The 19309-nt window shown below is 38.2% G+C and overlaps 1 protein-coding gene across 3 annotated transcripts in view; it reads right to left on the bottom strand.

Moving 5' to 3' along the window:
• PRKG2 (protein kinase cGMP-dependent 2) overlaps positions 1–19309 on the bottom strand; it is a 107462-nt gene that overhangs the window by 28377 nt on the left and 59776 nt on the right. The window contains exons 10-14 of one of the 3 annotated variants that reach the window (XM_017659516.3): positions 16275–16373; positions 14733–14886; positions 12774–12910; positions 10532–10621; positions 8417–8558 (exon numbers count right to left, since the gene is read on the bottom strand). In XM_017659516.3, the coding sequence (XP_017515005.1) occupies positions 8417–8558; positions 10532–10621; positions 12774–12910; positions 14733–14886; positions 16275–16373 (622 nt within the window). Of the gene's footprint in view, positions 1–8416; positions 8559–10531; positions 10622–12773; positions 12911–14732; positions 14887–16274; positions 16374–19309 lie in introns of those variants that run through there. The other 2 variants (XM_037007320.2, XM_037007321.2) reach the window with 2 other exon arrangements.

Below are 19309 nucleotides of genomic sequence, written 5' to 3'. Positions count from 1 at the left end.
TCTGCATGTACAGCCCTCCCCATGCCCCCCCAACATAATACATGCTAATCATAATACCCCCTTTCTTTTCAGCCCCCCTTACCCTTCCATTCTCACCCATCCTCCCCAGTCCTTTTCCCTTTGGTAACTTTTAGTCCATTCTTGGGTTCTGTGAGTCTTCTGGTGTTTTGTTCCTTCAGTTTTACCTTTGTTCTTATACTCCACAGATGAGTGAAATCATTTAATAATTGCCTTTCTCCACCTGGCCTTATTTCACTGAGCATAGTACCCTCTAGCTCCATCCATGTTGTTGCAAATGGTAGGATTTGTTTTCTTCTTATAGCTGAAAAATATTCCATTGTGTATATGTACCACATCATCTTTATCCATTCATCTACTGACAGACACTTAGGTTGCTTCCATTTCTTGGCTATTGTAAATAGTGCTGTGATAAACATAGGGGTGCATTTATCTTTTTCAAACTGGGCTGCTGCATTCTTAAGGTAAATTCCAAGGAGTGGAATTCCTGGGTCAAATGGTAAGTCTATTTTGAGTTTTTTGAGGAACCTCCATAATGCTTTCCACAATGGTTGAACTAGTTTACATTCCCACCGGCAGTGTAGGAGGGTTCCCCTTTCTCCACATCCTTGCCAACATTTGTTGTTGTCTGTCTTTTGGATGGTAGCGATCCTTACTGGTGTGAGGTGATATCTCATTGTGGTTTTAATTTACATTTCCCTGATGACTAGCGATGTGGAGCATCTTTTCATGTGTCTGTTGACCATCTGAATTTCTTCTTTGTAGAACTGTCTGTTTAGCTACTCTGACCATTTTTTAATTAGATTGTTTGATTTTGTTTGTTGAAGTGCATAAGCTCTTTATATATTTTGGATGTCAAGCCTTTATCGGATATGTCATTTATGAATATATTCTCCCATTTACGAATATATTCATCCATACTATAGGATGCCTTTTTGTTCTATTGGTGGTGTCCTTTGCTGTACAGAAGCTTTTCAGTTTGATGTAGTCCCACTTGTTCATTTTTGGTATTGTTTCCCTTGCCCGGGGAGATATAATCATGAAGAAGTCACTCATGTTTATATCTAAGAGATTTTTGCCTATGTTTTTCTCTAAGAGTTTTATGGTTTCATGACTTACATTCAGGTCTTTGATCCATTTCAATTTACTTTTGTGTATGGGGTTAGACAATGATCCAGTTTCATTTTCTTACATGTAGCTTCCAGTTTTGCCAACACCAGCTGCTGAAGAGACTGTCATTTCCCATTGTATGTCCATGGCTCCTTTATCATATATTAATTGACCATATATGGTTGGGTTAATATCTGGACTCTCTATTCTGATCCACTGGTCTGTGGGTCTGACCTTGTGCTAGTACCAAATTCTCTTGATTACTGTGGCTTTGTAGTAGAGCGTAAAGTTGGGGAGCAAGATCCCCCCTGCTTTATTCTTCCCTCTCAGGATTGCTTTGGCTATTTGGGATCTTTTGTGGTTCCATATGAATTTTAAAACTATTTGTTCCAGTTCATTGAAGAATGCTGTTGGTAATTTGATAGTGATTGCATTGGCAGGATGGCCATTTTGACAATATTAATTCTTCCTAGCCAAGAGCATGGGATGAGTTTCCATTTGTTAGTGTCCCCTTTAATTTCTCTTAAGAATGTCTTGTAGTTTTCAGTGTACAGGTCTTTCATTTCCTTGGTTAGGTTTATTTCTAGGTATTTTATTCTTTTTGGTGCAATTGTGAATGGAATGGTTTTCCTGATTTCTCTTTCTCCTAGTTCATTGTAGTGTATAGGAAAGCAACAGATTTCTGTGTATTAATTTTTTGTATCCTGCAACTTTGCTGAATTCAGATATTAGTTTAGTAGTTCTGGAGTGGAGTCTTTAGGGTTTTTTATGTATAATATCATGTCATCTGCAAATAGCAACAGTTTAACTTCTTCTTTACCAATCTGGATGCCTTGTATTTCTTTGTTTTGTCTGATTGCCATGGCTAGGACCTCCAGTTCTATGTTGAATAGAAGTGGGGAGAGTGGGCATCCCTGTCTTGTTCTGTACCTTAGAGGAAAAGCTTTCAGCTTCTCACTGTTAAGTATGATGTTGGCTGTGGGTTTATCATATATGGCCTCTATTATGTTGAGATTCTTGCACTCTATACCCATTTTGTTGAGAGTTTTTATCATGAATGGATGTTGAATTCTGTTGAATGCTTTTTCAGCATTTATGCAGATGATCATGTGGTTTTTGTCCTTCTGTTTGTTTATGTGGTAGATGATGTTGATGGATTTTTTAATGTTGTACCATCCTTGCATCCCTGAGATGAGTCCCACTTGGTCATGGTGTATGATCCTTTTGATGTATTTTTGAATTCGGTTTGCTAATATTTTGTTGAGTATTTTTGCATCTATGTTCATCAGGGATATTGGTCTGTAATTTTCTTTTTTGGTGGGGTCTTTGCCTGGTTTTGGTATTAGAGTGGCGGTGGCTTCATAAAATGAGTTTGAAAGTTTTCCCTCCTCTTCTATTTTTCGAAAACTTTAAGGAGAATAGGTATTATGTCTTCTCTATATGTCTGATAAAATTCAGTGGTGAATCCACCTGGCCTAGGGGTTTTGCTCTTGGGTAGTTTTTGATTAATGATTCAATTTCATTGCTGGTAGTTGGTCTGTTTAGATTTTCTGTTTCTTCCTTGGTCAGTCTTGGAAGGTTGTATTTTTCTAGGTAGTGTCCATTTCTTCTAGGTTTTCCAGTTTTTTAGCATATAGATTTTCATAGTATTCTCTAATAATTCTTTGTATTTCTGTGGGGTCCATCGTGATTTTTCCGTTCTCATTTTTCATTCTGTTTATGGGTGTAGATTCTCTTTTTCTCTTGATAAGTCTGGTGAAGGGCTTTCTATTTTGTTTATTTTCTCAAAGAACCAGCTCTTGGTTTCATTGATTTTTTTCTATTCTTTTATTCTTCAAAATTTAATTTATTTCTTCTCTGATTTTTATTATGTCCCTCCATCTGCGGACTTTGGGCCTCATTTGGTCCTCTTTTTCCAATCTCAATAATTGTGACTTTAGACTATTCATTTGGGATTGTTCTTCCTTCTTTAAATAGGCCTGGATTACTATATGCTTTCCTCTTAGAACTCCCTTCACTGCATCCTACAGAAGTTGGGGCTTTTTGCTGTTGTTGTTATTTGTCTCCATATATTGCTTGATCTCTGTTTTAATCTGGTCATTGATCCATTGATTACTTAGGAGCATGTTGTTAAGCTTCCATGTGTTTGTGAGCCTTTTTGTTTTCTTTGTGCAATTTAATTCTAGTTTTATACCTTTGTGGTCCAAGAAGTTGGTTGGTAGAATTTCAATCTTCTTGAATTTACTGAGGCTCTTTTTGTGGCCTAGTATGTGGTCTACTCTGGAGAATGTTCCATGTGCACTTGAGAAGAATGTGTATCCTACTGCTTTTAGGTGTAGAGTTCTGTAGATGTCTGTTAGGTCTATCTGTTCTAGTGTGTTGTTCAGTGACTCTCTGTCCTTACTTATTTTCTGTCTGGTGGATCTGTCCTTTGGAGTGAGTGGTGTGTTGAAGTCTCCTAAAATTAATGCATTACATTCTATTTCCTCCTTTAATTCTCTTAGTATTTTTTTCACATATGTTGGTGCTCCTGTGTTGGGTGCACATATATTTATAATGGTTATATCCTCTTGCTGGACTGACCCCTTTATAATTATATAATGTCCTTCTTTATCACTTGTTCTTTCTTTGTTTTGAAGTCTATTTTGTCTGACACAAGTACTGCAACCCCTGCTTTTTTCTCCCTATTGTTTGCATGAAATATCTTTTTCCATCCCTTGACTTTTAGTCTGTGTGTGTCTTTGGGTTTGTGGTGAGTCTCTTGTAAACAGCATATAGATGGGTCTCTTGCTTTTTTATCCATTCTTTTACTCTGTGTCTTTTGATTGGTGCATTCAGTCCATTTACATTTAGGGTGATTATTGAAAGATATGTACTTATTGCCATTGCAGGCTTTAGATTCGTGGTTACCAAAGGTTCAATGGTAGCTTCTTTACTATCTAACTGTCTAACTTAACTCTCTTATTAAGCTATTATAAACACAGTCTGATGATTCTTTATTTCTCTTCCTTCTTATTCCTCCTCCTCCATTCTTTATATTTTAGGTGTTTTATTCTGTACTCTTTTGTGTTTCCTTTGACTGCTTTTATGAGTAGTTGATTTTATTTTTTGTCTTTAGTTAGTATTTGGATAGTCTGCTTTCTTTATTGTGATTTTATTTTCTCTGTTGACATCTATTTAGCCTTAGGAGTGCTCCCATCTAGAGCAGTCCCTTTAAAATATTCTGTAGAGGTGGTTTGTGGGAGGCAAATTCCCTCAACTTTTGCTTGTCTGGGAATTGTTTAATCCCTCCTTCATATTTAAATGATAATCATGCTGGATACAGTATTCTTGTTTCTAGGCCCTTCTGTTTCATTGCATTAAATATATCATGCCATTCTCTTCTGGCCTCTAAGGTTTCTGTTGAGAAATCTGATGATAGCCTGATGGGTTTTCCTTTGTAGGTGACCCTTTTTTCTCTCTCTGGCTGCCTTTAATACTCTGTGCTTGTCTTTGATCTTTGGCATTTTAATTATTATATGTCTTAGTGTTGTCTTCCTTGGGTCCCTTGTGTTGGGAGATCTGTGGGCTTCCATGATATGAGAGACTATTTCCTACCCCAGTTTGGGGAAGTTTTCAACAATTTTTTCTTCAAAGACACTTTCTATCCCTTTTTCTCTCTCTTCTTCTTCTGGTATCCCTATAATGCAGATATTGTTCCATTTGTATTGGTCACACAGTTCTCTTAATATTCTTTCATTCCTGGAGATCCTTTTATCTCTCTCTTCCTCAGCTTCTTTGTATTCCTGTTCTCTGATTTCTATTCCATTAGTGGCCTCTTCTCCTCATCCAGTCTGCTTTTAAGTCCTTCCTGAGATTGTTTTATTTCTGTATTCTCCCTCCCAACTTACTCCTTTAGCTCTTGCATATTTCTCTGCAGGTCCATCAGCATGGTTATGACCTTTGTTTTGAATTCTTTTTCAGGAAAATTGGTTAAATCTATCTCCCCAGGCCCTCTCTTCGGGGTTGTCTGGGTAATACTGGACTGGACCAAATTCTTCTGCCTTTTCATGGCGATATAGGTAGCTGTAGGCAGGTAGTGAGTGTCAGCTGGAAGAACAAAGTCCCTTCCTGCTTGCTGGTAGCCTTGCCCTTCTTTGCTGCCTGTGTCAATTACCCACACACCTGGCGCAGCCTCCAGATTAATCCCCTAAGCTGCCGTGGGCAGGGTCACTGCCAGCATAGCCCAGAGCCCTGAAGGGAGTGGCAGGCATGCCGGGTGTGCTCTCCTGTGAGAATGGCACCCCTTTGCGCCTTGCCCCAATTTCCTCTGCCTGTGCTGGGCAGCTGCACATTGGTGGCTGCCTCTGGCTCTGGCCCGGATGGCTGCATGCTGGGAGGAGATTCTGAGTGATTGCTGTGGGTGCTGTCATTCCCTGGCTGCTCCGCTGCTGCGTGCATGCATGCGTCTGCTCCCCAGCTGTTCAGCTGCTGTGCATGTGTGTGGGGCCTCTCTCCGGCTGCTCAGCCACGCCGGCAGAGCCATGCTGGAGGGGGATGACTGGCAGACTGTTTATCGCCATGAGGGGCTTCAGAGCTGTGTGGCCTCCCAGGGGTCTGAGGCACCTGAAGTTCCTGGGATACCCAGCTGCCGGGCTGAGTGTGCCAGGATGCTTCCATCCAGCTGTGAGACCCCTAGCCCTTTAAGATTTTCAAAAAGCACCCACTTTTTTTTGTCCCAGAGGAGCCGGCTGCTGGGATCTGCTTGTAGATTTTACTTTTCCATTTCTCTAATATCCAGCACACCATGCAGTGTGTGTCTGCGCTCCCAGTGCAGATGACTAGGGCTGGGTATTTACCCACTAACTCCTTTCCTCCACTCCCTCCCCACTCCAACTCCTTTCCTCCCACCAGGGAGCTGGGGTGGGGAGAGCACTCAGGTCCTGCCAGGCCACAGCTTGTATCTTACCCCCTTCGTGAGGTGATGAGTTCTTGTAGATGTAGATGTAGCCTAGCTATTGTACTGTATCCTCTGGTCTCTCTTTTAGGAATAGTTATATTGGTTGTATATTCAAAATATATATGGTTTTGGGTGGAGATTTCTGCTGCCCTACTCATGCTGCCATCTTGGCTCCTCTCTCCTCCATAATTTTTAAAAGGCAATAGATATATTTATTTTGTATCTTTAACTAATTACTCCAGTATATCAGACACTTACATACTTACTAAATAATGTTTATGATACCCTTTTCCTCAAACATTTTTGTTTTATTTTTTTAAATAGTCACTCATGTTTGTTGGAATTTTATCTCTGGGAGTTCTTTGTATCCTGAGTTGAGAGTATATTTTTCCAGAGAGAATGTACATTGATTCCTGGATGCATGAGCATGCTAACAACATGGATCTATTTTCATTTAAATTCTTGCTTGGGTTTTTCCATCCTTGAAGACTGGGCACCCAACTCCATGAAAACCAGCCTATGGCCAAGAATTCTTAGAGGAGACTTTTGTTCTTCTACCAAGAGCCTAATAATGAGAAAAGCATGTTTTCTTGTGTGTATTCGATCTTTATAAATCAGATCTTTTTTCTTGTTTTCTATTTCTCTGAGAGTATAATCTTTGTGATTCCTGGATCTGGACAATGTTCTCTGATTCAACTTTCCACACTGCCTAGGTCCAAAACCTGGTCTCCCATTCCCAGAAGATGCAGCTCCTAAAGTCAACCCTCAAGCCACCTAGAATTGCTGGGTGCCCACAAGACAGCAGCTTCAGTGTTTGAGTTCTGCCCTATACTACACTCAAGCTTGGTTCCCAGCCTCAGGGGAATCCCAGTGCTGGCTCATAAACTTAGCCATGTGTGTAATACTACTTTTCATGTTTCATCCAGTATTTTAAAATATTTTTAGTGAAGAAATTTTGGTATATCTAGTTTGACACATAGTTAGAAATGGAAATATTCAACATTTACTTTTTAATCTCTGAAGGCTTTAGTTAATACTCTTCAATTAGGTGGTTGGCAAATAAGATAGCTGGATGGAGAACAATGACCAACAGGAAGGATATTTATTGACTTCTATTCCTATAAATACTGAATATGCCATCTGATTTTTTAAAAACAGCTGTGGGAAAAAAGAATGAATCTAATGGACAGTCTGCATTCCTCATGATGGTTTACTTCTAGAATATTCTGAAGGGTTTCCTTAAAGAGCTGGAAGAGGCATAGCAAATGCAGGAATTGTGGAGAAGAAAAGTGATTGAGGCCTTGTGTCAGTACCTCACCAGTTCTCAAAGCTGTCTTTCATGGATAAAATAAAGCTTGAATGGATCAAAATGTTTCTTGGAAGTTGGCCAGCTTTCACATGAAAGGACTTATTTTACTCCTTTACTATGGAAGTCCCTTAGCAATTACACATAATAAACTTAATTCCTAAGGCTAAATTACACACTGTAACATGTGAAAGATTAAAACGATCTTATCAGTTGTTAAATATAGTAATTGTAAAATGTTTAGCACAGTAGCTTTTTACGTAGCAAACTGTTCATTAAATGGTAGCTATTATTATTTCCATTTATGAAAGTTTGAATGTCAGAAATTTTTCAGTATCTTTGTAAATATTAAGTCCACAGATGTTTTAATGTCCTTGAGGTACTGATAAAATGGACTTAGGAAAATTCAGCCTTGGTTTCCCACCCTGATGGGGTTTCCTCCTGAGGTCTGAAGTGCCTTGGTTACTAATCTGTTATGAATGCTCAGTTCTCTTAGAGTTTCACACTGAAAGCAGTTTATGTGACTGGTGGCTTTTTTTTTCTGTAGCGTGAAATGCAAAGGGATTCTTGTGAGGCCTTGGAGGATTACAAAGAAAGATAGCAAAGAAAGTCTCTGTCCTGAAGGAGCCTATAGCCTAGTGACATTTCAAAGAAACTACCAACATTCATTTGTGCATTTTTTCTCCAGATAGTGGATATCTTGAGGCGGGAGCCATTCTGTCTTCTTTCTTTCTTCCTCATAGACAGTCCCTCTATGTAGCAGGAATCAATTAAAACTACTTAAAATTATTAAACAAAAATACTAACAAAATCCAATTTTATTATGTGAATCCTTAGTAGGAGTCACACATAGGGTTGAAACATTAAATTTCGAGGCCAGAAAGTATGTGCTTGTAACATTGTTCTCTGTGGCCAAGTGTGCCAATTTCAACGGCCACATCTCCTAAAGTGTAAATGACAGGTGTGACAAAATTAAAAGAAAATTGCAACTATAATACAACTTTGTGTTTAGAAATATCTTGTAAGTTACAGATTTGTCTTACCAGTTTAAGATAACCCTCAGCATCTAGAATTAAGTTTTCTGGTTTCAGGTCTCTGTAGATAATACCTAGTCGATGCAGGTAATCAAATGCTTCAGTCACACAAGCAACGCAGAACTTGGAGGTAGACTCATCAAAGCTGCCTCTGCAATGAAATTATTTTCCCTCTTAATAATCTAGACACACATCTTTGTTGTCTGTTCTAGGTGCCAGCTATTGTATTGGTAAACTTATGCAATATACATGTTTTGTAGGGCATCAACACTAAAAAGCATTTTATACTGCCAATGAATTAGACCACTACTCATAAAGAAATTTAGGACACTTGATGCAAAGAAGAAGCACTTCGATAAAATTAAAATAGTTACATCCAGACGACTGTTTCTGGTATTCATATATGGTCATATCAAATAGAAAGATAATGACTTTTTTTAGACATTATGGTAAACTCTGGAGAAAATGGAACTATTTCACAATCAGCTTCAACCAGGCTTCTGAAACGTACTGCTGGATTCAAACGACTCAAGTGATCATTTTCATTTCCTGTTTGTATTGCATGTAACAATGCCCTATAGAAAAAAGTCGTAACTCTTTCCCATTTGGGATACCTTAGTAACGTTGCCTTGTGTTGGCACTTTAAGTGGATTTGCATACTAGATTATTAAAATGTGGTTTGCTGTGTGGTATAACCAAAGAAGCGTGTGGCTCTGGAGTCAGAGAACCTGGCTTTGACTCTGGCTTCTTCTACTCACTGTCTTTGGGCAAGTTGTTTTGCTGCTTGGAGCCTTGGATCCCTGTCTGTATGATGGGTTTACTACCTACTGAACAAAGTGGAACTCCCTTTTGTAAACAGATTTAGATTTTCTAAATAGATTTGCCTGTTGAGCAAAGATGGAAGATCCAAATGCCTTGCAGGTATTGTACAATTCTCCTCACCCTTCTAGGTTTTCCCCATTCAGATCCATCCAACCACATGTTCCTGACACAGCACATTCATTTCTACTCAGATGCTCAAAGGCCTCTTATTTCCTAGGTCGTGACCATGCACATTGGAACTGCCTGACAGGCAGCTGAAAACTCATTAACTGGACCACATCTCAGAGGCACTGAACCACAACTTCTGGCTTTAGGGCCCTGCATCTTTACTTTGTTAAAGCTGCCCATGTGGTTGGCATGCGAAGCCAGAGTTCGGAACCACTGGCTGGGGTAATACTAAGTGTTTCGCCTGGCATTCTCCTCCACAGCCTAGTGCAAGCCTACTTTCCTCCCCTCCTTTGCTGCCTTTGCTTTCCACTCAATCCGGCTGTCCATTGCACTGAGACGAAACCCTACCCCCACCGCGTTCCTGCATCTTACATCAGTTTCCCTCTCTCTGCCTTCTCAAACATCATCTCGAGTTTACTTCAAGTCCTTTCCCTGCCATTACAGTTTTCCATCTTTCTTGTCCTCTGAGCTTACTATCTATGACACTCATTTGGCATTTAATGACAAACTGCCAACTTCTTTGTCTTAGTTTCCACATTAAATAATGAAATGTTTTAAAGTTGCATATTATATTACCTCCCCAAGTAAAATCTAAACTCACTGGAGGAAAAGTTTATATTTTCCACTGTTTTGGTTAGAAAAGCTTACTCTTCTGGAAACCCCCACACCTCCCCACCTCCACTGTCTTCTGTGGAGCCTCGTATATAGGTGGTGCTCAGTAAACATCTGTGGAAACCACTCCCTTTATAAAACTGAATTTCACAGACATCTTCCCCTGCTTTTCAGCCCCCCACCCCTTTTTTCATCTCCCTTCTAGAGATTCAGAATTAATAACATCTGGGCTTATACCTACTCCGCCTCATACTAACCATGTGAACACGGAGAGGGTGTACTCTCTTAAGCCTGGGATTCTTTAATTTCTAATAAGGGAATGATACAGAGCATCTGTTACATGATTATAATGTTAGCTAAGAAAATGTCACAATTAGTTCTTTATCTTAGCAACTCATCATATTTTCTTTGAATAATTTCTTAATGCTTTTCTTCATATCTCTTTAAATGATGATGAATATAGCATCCTTTAGACCAGATGTGGGTAGACAAAAGTTACTGTTTATAATCCTTTTTCATTACCTGTCCCTTAATATACTCCATAATTCTCCACCTAAGCAGGCCTCCAGAAGCATGTATACATACTTATTGTCCTTGAAAGTGCGATATAATCTGTGAAGACAAATAAAAACATAGTTATTACTAGAAGTCTAGTTTCTTAAATGTTGCTTTAGAGCATCATAAAAAACAATGTTTTGAACAATGGTCCTCATCTTCCACACACCCTATGGCTATATTGGACTTCTCACTCAATATGCTTTGGTCTTGCCTCCTGCCTGGCTTTTGCTCACATTGACCCTTTTACTTAGACTTCCCTCCCTCTACCTACAGACTTATTAAGTTTCATTATAAAAGTGTTATCCATTCCTCAAGGCCAAGCTCAGGGTCCATCTTCCTGAGAAAATAGCTCATTGTCCCACGCACAAAACATAGCCTCTCCTTCATCCACAAAAGCCTGGAGACCTCGGCATGTATCTCCTTTAAGGTCTCCCTTGCATGCCCATGTCTTATGTCCCATATTGGTCTCAGGGAATAGACTCTGAGACAGAGATCTGTAAGGAGTAAGTTGGGGAGTGTACCCATAGGGAGGAAGGAAGCAGATTTGAGCAGAGGGAGAGTTCAGTATCTAATTTCAACAAAGTCCTCAGATTCAAGGAGCTCTGCCATCATTAGTGCTGGATGTTCCTGGAGAGAGAGTATGACCTCAGGCAAGGTAGTTCTCCTCACTTTACAGTGATGGCCAGGGAGGGAATGAGCCAGAGTCCTCAGCTGGCAACACTCCCAGAAACTAGAGGAATTGTCGACAATCTCAATCTTGATATGGGACCTGGGCAGGGTGCCATATTCCAACACTGGGTGAAAACAGTTTCCTAGCTTTAATCAAGAGACTGCTTTTTTCCCCTGGCACCCTTCTTTGCCCAGGCTAAAGCAGAAAGCAGAGCAGCCATATCATGTATGGACAGCAGAGGTGACCTAGTAAAGTGGTTCAGTACGGGCTCTGGAACCAAACTGCCTAGCCTTGAATCCCTGGTCAGCAATTGATTAGCGATGCAACCTCAGTTTTCTTACTATTCTTATTTAACAAGGACAATTTTATAGCATTTACCTCATTGTTCTTTTATAAAGATCAAATGAATACATATATTCACTTGATTATATATGTTTCATTGATTTTTTATTATTGTTTATATATCTATATATGTATATATAAATATACAAAATAAATATAAATATAAAACTTTTTAGAATATATTATACAGTGTTTATACATATAAGATGCATATGTGAGTTTGTATGTGTGTGTATTTGCTTAGAACAGTGCTCAGAACATGTTAATTTCTCAATGTCATCATTACTATTTATTTTTGTTATTATTGCCCTACTATATGCCAGGCACTTTGAAAAGATATGGAAGTTAGAAAATGAATAAAACCTAATCCATGCCCTGAAGCTGCTCATTATATTTTGTTAATGAATTATTAATAAGAAAGGGGGGCACTCTGGGAATACAGTTACAGATAGTTGGATGACTCTATTGCCAACATTGTCTGGGTTCAGAAGTCTTTTTAATCTTGAAAAAATGGGTCTGGGAATATGGATCAGCAGGACAATTCTTTCAAGGCATTTGGTCAAAAAAGTACAAATTTTATTCATTATAGGGGCACTTTACATCATCTAGAAATCATTACAGCTAACTCTGGGGCATTAAGACAAATATGAAAATATATGAGTTAACTGGCCTGTATCACTAATTTATGAATTCACAAGAGAGCTGCAGCCTAGAATAACATATTTCTCTTCCAAACTCTGGTGGTAGCTACAGTAAAAACAGTAACTATTAGGAGCTGGATCTTTCAGCATCTGGGCACTGCTAGGACCATGGTCTGCTATTCCTTGGCAGCCTATATGTGTCCAAATGCCACTTCTTGCAGAAATCAAGAGCTGAATGCCCCCTGAGGGTTTGGAATGAACTCTTGCTTCCCAAATTCTACTTTAGGTCTGCATTAATCACTTCAAGTTATTCCAAATAATTTCATATGTGTGCATGCACACACACACAAACACAACTGAGATTTACTCTAGAATAAAAACATCTGGAGTCTTGGCTCCAGATCTCAAACTTCTAACATTTTTTGTATTGTCGCTGTAACTGGGATGGAGAATTCAGAGTAACACCTCCTCTTCCTCTTCTGTCCTCTTGCACATAAATACTCAAAAATAAGAGCCTGAATTCCTAAGTTCTGGGAGTCGAAGTCTCACTTACTTCACGATGAAGGGAGAACATAGCTCTTCCAGGATCCTCTTTTCTGAGTAGACATGCTCCTGCTGCTTGGTGTCAACTATGTGCTTCTTCCTTATACACTTCATAGCAAAAGCCACATTCTCATTTTTTACTTTAACCTATGTAAGAGAGAAACATCCCTCAAAATTAACTTACTAGGAAAGAGTTACAATATCTATCTAAAATGTGTTAACTAATGAGAGCTAAAGTTTTTTCACATTTAGATAGTATGTACACTTTTAACCACTTTTCCCTCTGGGAACTGAGTTTATTTCAGGTGTAAATCCTGCTCTATCATTTGATTTCCAAAAGAGTTCACATATTTGGAAGACGGTTTTAAAACATTTATATTGAAACTAGAAGAGAGCTCTAGTTAAACCACTTAATGATTAGAAATCTATTCAGTTTTAAGCATATGACATGAAAAACTTTGCTCAAAATTGCCAAAAATTATTCTTTAAGATTCATGCCTTTGATTTTCAAAACAAAAATTCAAGATCCACATCTGTACTATTCAATATGATAGCCCCTAGTCACATGAGGTTAATTTTAAGTTAATTAAAATTGAAAATTCAGTTCCTCAGTTGCTCTAGCCAAATTTCCAAAGCTCACCAGCCACATCTAGTTAGTAGCTATGCTATTGACAACATAGGTATAGAACACTTCCATCAGCAGAGAAAGTTCTATTGGCGATCACTGCCTTAGATGGGCAAACAAAATTTTCCCTTAAAAGGAAATAAAAATAATTAATAGGTATTTATTAAGATTAGACTTAACACTCCATAGGCAGACCACATTTACCAACTAATGGCTGCATATATATTTTGCTCACATCTGCCATTAGTGCTGCTATAACTTTTAAATCAATGGTGGAATTATTATTTTATTATTATCTAACTATATTTAAAAAACAGATCTCAGCATTGTTAATCGATCCTTTTGCCAAGATCTTTGATGAAAAATACCACTGCAGATGGATATTGCCCTTATCTCTCCATATGGCGTAAGAAACTTTACAAATATTCTTTCGCCGATTATGAAATCGTTCCTCCCCCCTCACCCATCAGAGATGAAATATTGACTGGCTGTGAAGTGTCCTATCCAGAGTTTCCTAGCAGCACTTCAGATCTGTTTGTGCCCAGGACCATCCAGCAGATGGAGGTGTCAGCATAGTTCCCAGAGGTTAATGTACAGTGAATCATTAAAAATCTGCTGGGCAAAAAGGGCTCAGTAATTGCCAAGGGTTAAGAGCCACCTGCACCCAGTAAGGTCACAGACCTCCATTCTACAGTTTCCTCAAAGCACCTGATCTGACAGTATCACTCTGTTACTCCTCAGAAGCTGGTTATGAAGCTTAGAGAGGTGATGATGTGGAAGATACAACCAAAACCAGCCCATACGTTCCCAGCTGTCCTGATCAACACTACAGAAGGCTGTTCTTCAAACAACCCCTTGTGTTTATCTTTTTAAATCTAAATTTTGAGCAACCCCAAAAGAGGAAAATGAAAGCCAAATATAGACATGGCATTGGAGCTGTTTAAGAAATGGAACTATAATATTAAAGATTCATTTCTACGGCATTTCCACTGGACATGTTCTTCTTTTCTTTAGTATATAGTTAATGTGTCATGAGTGTATACACACATTTGGCTGTGAGGAAATACTTTTTAATGTTTTATAGGTTTATGTTTTGGGAATACTTTACTTGGTACATTTTCCAATAATTACCATCAAGAAAAGAATTCATAAAAAGATGTGATGAAAAGCTTGAAATGACCTGCTACTATACAACATACAGAGTAAAAAGTATATTTCCTCAATTTCAGTTCAAAGCAACATTTAAGATAGCAATATTAATTCACATATTTCTCCAAGATATACTAGAATATTAAAAAAAAATCAGAAGGCTTCTCTCAGATGCTTGAAACGTAAACCCCTTACAAGCTCAACTCTTCCGAACCCACCAACGCCCAGTGTTGCAATAATCTCAAGGTTCTGGAATGGGGACGATGAGGAAAATCTGGCCACCTTCTCCTTCAGCTGAATCATCTCCAGAGAGAGTGCTTTGGACAGCTTCCAGTTAGACATGGATCTCCTGTACAAGGAAAGTGAAACTTTACACACAGCCCCTTAGTCAAGCAGGGGCCATGATGCACATAAATTTCACTCTTACAATAGTCTTAAATCTGCCAGTAATTACTGCCCAGAATTGCCACAAAGACTATTTCAACTTCGATAGGACTCGATTCAGTTACATCTGGAGAGAAAAATAATAGAGTATGCAAATAAAAAATGGACATATTCACGCATGAAAAGAAATAGACAAATGTCAAATGGAATCAATGAGAGGTTAAAAAAAACAGGTGAATTGTGTGATATTGAACATCTATTTCAATAAAGCTGTTTTAAAAAAAAAGAGGAGTTGATGAGAGGAAATAAACCCAGAGAGTCATTTCCTTTGCTGCACATGCAGGGGAATACCACACTGAGAATCTTTGCTGTGTGCTGTTATTTTTGTTAGATCTTGATGCTTCCATGGCTGAACCAGAATAACTGCTTATGAAAAATGAAAATTACATTTCTTACTTTATGTCTAAGTATTTTATTTGGAAATATTCATTTTTCTCTTTTCATTAAGGTTTATTACTCTGGATTATATATGCCTAAATTGTCCTTACTACAAAAGGCCTTTGGCATGACAAGTGCATACACTCCTGCTAAAAAATAATCTTATGAGGCCCTGACTGAATCCTCTGATTTAACTCAAGTGTCAGTTTTCTAGAAGTTTTGATCTTCAGCTTCTATAGTACTATCCAGTAAGTATGTTTAATTTTTCACTGAAGTATTCATTCTACAAAGTGTTTAAGCAAAGGATTTTCAAATAACTTTAATTTTACACAGTAGATTTTTAAAACAATTTTTCATCGCTATTACTACATTTAGAGCCCTATCTAACCCTTTCCTACATACACACACACACACACACACACACACACACACACACACACACCCCTGGGCAACAGCTGCCTAATACTCTGAAATAATTCTGACTCTACCCCTAGTTCTTTCCCTAGTGTCACAATGAATGGGCCACTCTAGAGCCCTGGCTTTCCTGTTTGATTTTCATGGGCTAGAGAGGCTTCACTTCTGAGTTAATGTTCTTTTGTGCTAAGACACCAGACACTGTAAAGACCCCCATTCTCAAGGCTCCCCATCAGGAAATTTCTCCCTAACATTACCACTTATCACCCAGAACAAGGAGCTGACTACTTACAGACTAAAATAATACCCTACTAGTGATAAGTGGTATCCTCTTTCCTCTTTGTGGAAAAACAATTTAAAAGAACTCTCCCAAATATTCTAGTGATAGCACGCTAAAAGTGAACACATAGTGAATCACATCACTAAGTCCCCTTCTTTATTAATGGCTGGAAGTCACATCTTCAGTCACATCTGGAAGTAAGTGAATATTCTTTCACTTACTTTGCATGTCTCTTTTCATCATCACGGTTCAGGTTTGCCACATACCCTTCCAGGTATTTTTGGAGTTCTTCGAAAGTCCCGACCGTTTGGTTGAATGTTCTAAATAAAGAAAATAAAATTAAAAGCTCTGTACTGACAGTCACCGTTGCAACTTGACATTCTTCTTAACCTCACAAAAGATTACTTCTATGGTTGTTCAAGCTTTGTAAACTGTTTTGCAATAATTTACTTTATATTACAGTTGCCACTAAATGTAGAAGTTATTAATTAGAACTAAATACAAGTCATATAGAAGTTATATAATCGATCCTTTGAGTTTATGAAAGCAAAGAGGCTACCAGTGAGAACAGAAAACATTTCTATAGTTTTCTGCCTTGCAGTTCAGTGTTACCAACAATTATTTGTTTTTTTCAAGAAGAGAGTAGAAAGGAAATAGTCTAATCTGTTTACTGAATGGGTTATGGATTTTTCTAACTTCGCTCAATCAAATTAAGCTATTTATTTTTAAAATCAAGGATAAAATTGTTCTTTGTTTTGTCTCTAGATAACACTCATTTCACATTCCCTTAAAATTAAATCCAAATGTTTTACCTTAACTTAGTGCTCTCTGTCTGAGGCTCAGACAAGTCTTCTGTAGACCACCTCACCCTTCACAGCTCACACGTTTATTGTTTGCCCCCTCTAATCTCCCCATCCCCAGTGCACTGTCTCTGGAAATTCTTATATATAGCACTGCCCATGAGAAGAAGTAATCCCCTCCCTCACCAGTGACATGTATTTTCTTGATTTTTCCTTCCAATGCATCCCCACCCCACACTTGACAATCTACTTTGATCTGTGAGTTTTAGGGTAGTTCTTGTCTCTACTGCAAAATGCTGTCCTTCTAGAAACCATGCTTCAATATCTTCATGAATCTTAAGCACCTTGATGTGGCAAAATGAAAGGAATGGATTTTGACCTCACATACACATACCTAACGCTAATAAAGCAGAGCCACCCCATTAGTGTGCTGTTGTCCCTTACTGCCTACCCAGCCCTGAAGGCCTCTACCCACATCTAACTGACCACCAATCTACATTTACAGTATTAAGCATATCTCATTTACTGTGCTGGGTGCTTTCCACTCCCACCCTCCCCACCCTATATCTATTCTCCACTCTTTTCTATTCTGTTCTGTGGACTGGACTTTGTTGACTGCAGAGTCATGAAAAATAAAACAATAATGGCACAGAATTTCACATTTCCAGTGATTGAAATTTTCCAGTAAAAAGGGAATACCTTTTGTACTTTGTTTTATTTTTATTTACTCTATACATCACCATTGTTTTGCTTGCTATTAAACTAACTGGAGTACTCTTGCAAACAAATTTCAATTTTTAAGTGCAGGTGACACCGGTGTCACAGGTTCCTTGAAATTTTCAGCAAATTGAAGTTAAGGTCAATTTTAAACAGCTACAACATTCTAACTGTAACAATCAAATACAGCATGTATTCATTCTGATGTTAGAGCCTGAGAGGTAACCAACTCCTTTAAGATTTGTCCCAACAACCAGACAATAAGATCATAAATAACATTTCCCATTTGTTTGGAGCTGTTGCCTTTTTCCACAAATACTTTACATTTTCTCACATTTACAAAATAGGAAATATATTTTAACCTTTAATTCTCCTTGCACTGTATGCATTCAATGTATTTTTTAAAATAATGAATTAGGAAAGAAGAAATAAAGAGCCATAGGCTTCCAGTAACTATGCTGTATTTCACTGCAAGGATGGTGCCCTCACCCAGCCGACATGTGGAGTGCTCCCCATATGCCAAAGACCGTGCCAGCTGTAGGGACTGCACCAGCAGGGAGCAAGCACATGTTTCTGTACTAAAGGAGCTTATGGAGGAGTGGAAGACAGATGTTAGATAAAGCAATTACATAAAGAGCGATTAATGATATATGGGCATATCGGGTGCTATGGGAGAATCATCCTGGGATCTCAATCTAGGCTATAAGTCATAGCTATGATGATCATAATATGTATCATTCAAACTGAATACTTTTCAGAGTAAAAGAGGGGTGCCAATAATAAATATGTTGGGATAACCAGAACTGTCACAGGAAATCTAGGATATTTGGTCAACCTAATCATACCTGATACCAAGCTTCTCTCACCCCTGGTAATCTTTTATGTCTCATTGTGCCTAACATAATATTTTGCATGTTATAGAATCTCAACTACACACATGTAAATTAAACATTTGAAAATTATACAGTTCCAAATAATTTATAAGCTCTAGAAAAAACATTGCATCCTTTTGAATACATGAGATATTGTACAAGTATTTGATTTTGTGATCGCAGTGAAGGAAAAGGAAAGGAATTCCTCCTTTCTATCATAGTTGTAGTCCCAGCATTTTGGAGCAATTTTTAATATTTTGCCACACAGCTACTGCTATTCAGGGTATGCAACTATTTCTAAGGGACTCACATATAAAACAATGCATTATCTGGACATTATTGTACTCATGTATTGTCCATGTGAGAGCTGACATCCATAGATTACCCTTACCTGAATATACTTTGCACTTTCTAGCTCTGTATCTTTAAGTTTTACTTCACCTGGATTGAATTCCACATTTCCTCTTTGCCTAGAAAATGCCTATTAATTATTAAGCCCATTTTCACACTTATACTGCACTATGATTGCTTCTCCTTCTGAACACATGCTTTGCGAACCAAATGGGAGGGTATAAAGAACACTGAAAGGACGTGGGAAACCTGGGCAGTAGCCCCTGCTCCACCACAGATGGCACTGTTGGGGCAATTCTTTAACTGGTCTGGGACTTAATTTTCTTATCTGTAAGGGAAAGATTTACATTACCTAAAGTGATATTAAGAATTATTGTTCTATATGCGATAATGGACATTAACTAGATTTATTGTGGTGATCATTTTGAAATATATATATATACTGAATCATTGCACACCTGAAACTAATATCATGGTATGTGTCAAAACCATCTCAATTTAAAAAATAAAAAAGAA

Source organism: Manis javanica, chromosome 5 (genome assembly GCF_040802235.1).
Source record: "Manis javanica isolate MJ-LG chromosome 5, MJ_LKY, whole genome shotgun sequence".
In the NCBI taxonomy this organism is placed as follows: domain Eukaryota; kingdom Metazoa; phylum Chordata; class Mammalia; order Pholidota; family Manidae; genus Manis; species Manis javanica.
This window is presented reverse-complemented; position numbering and strand designations above follow the sequence as displayed.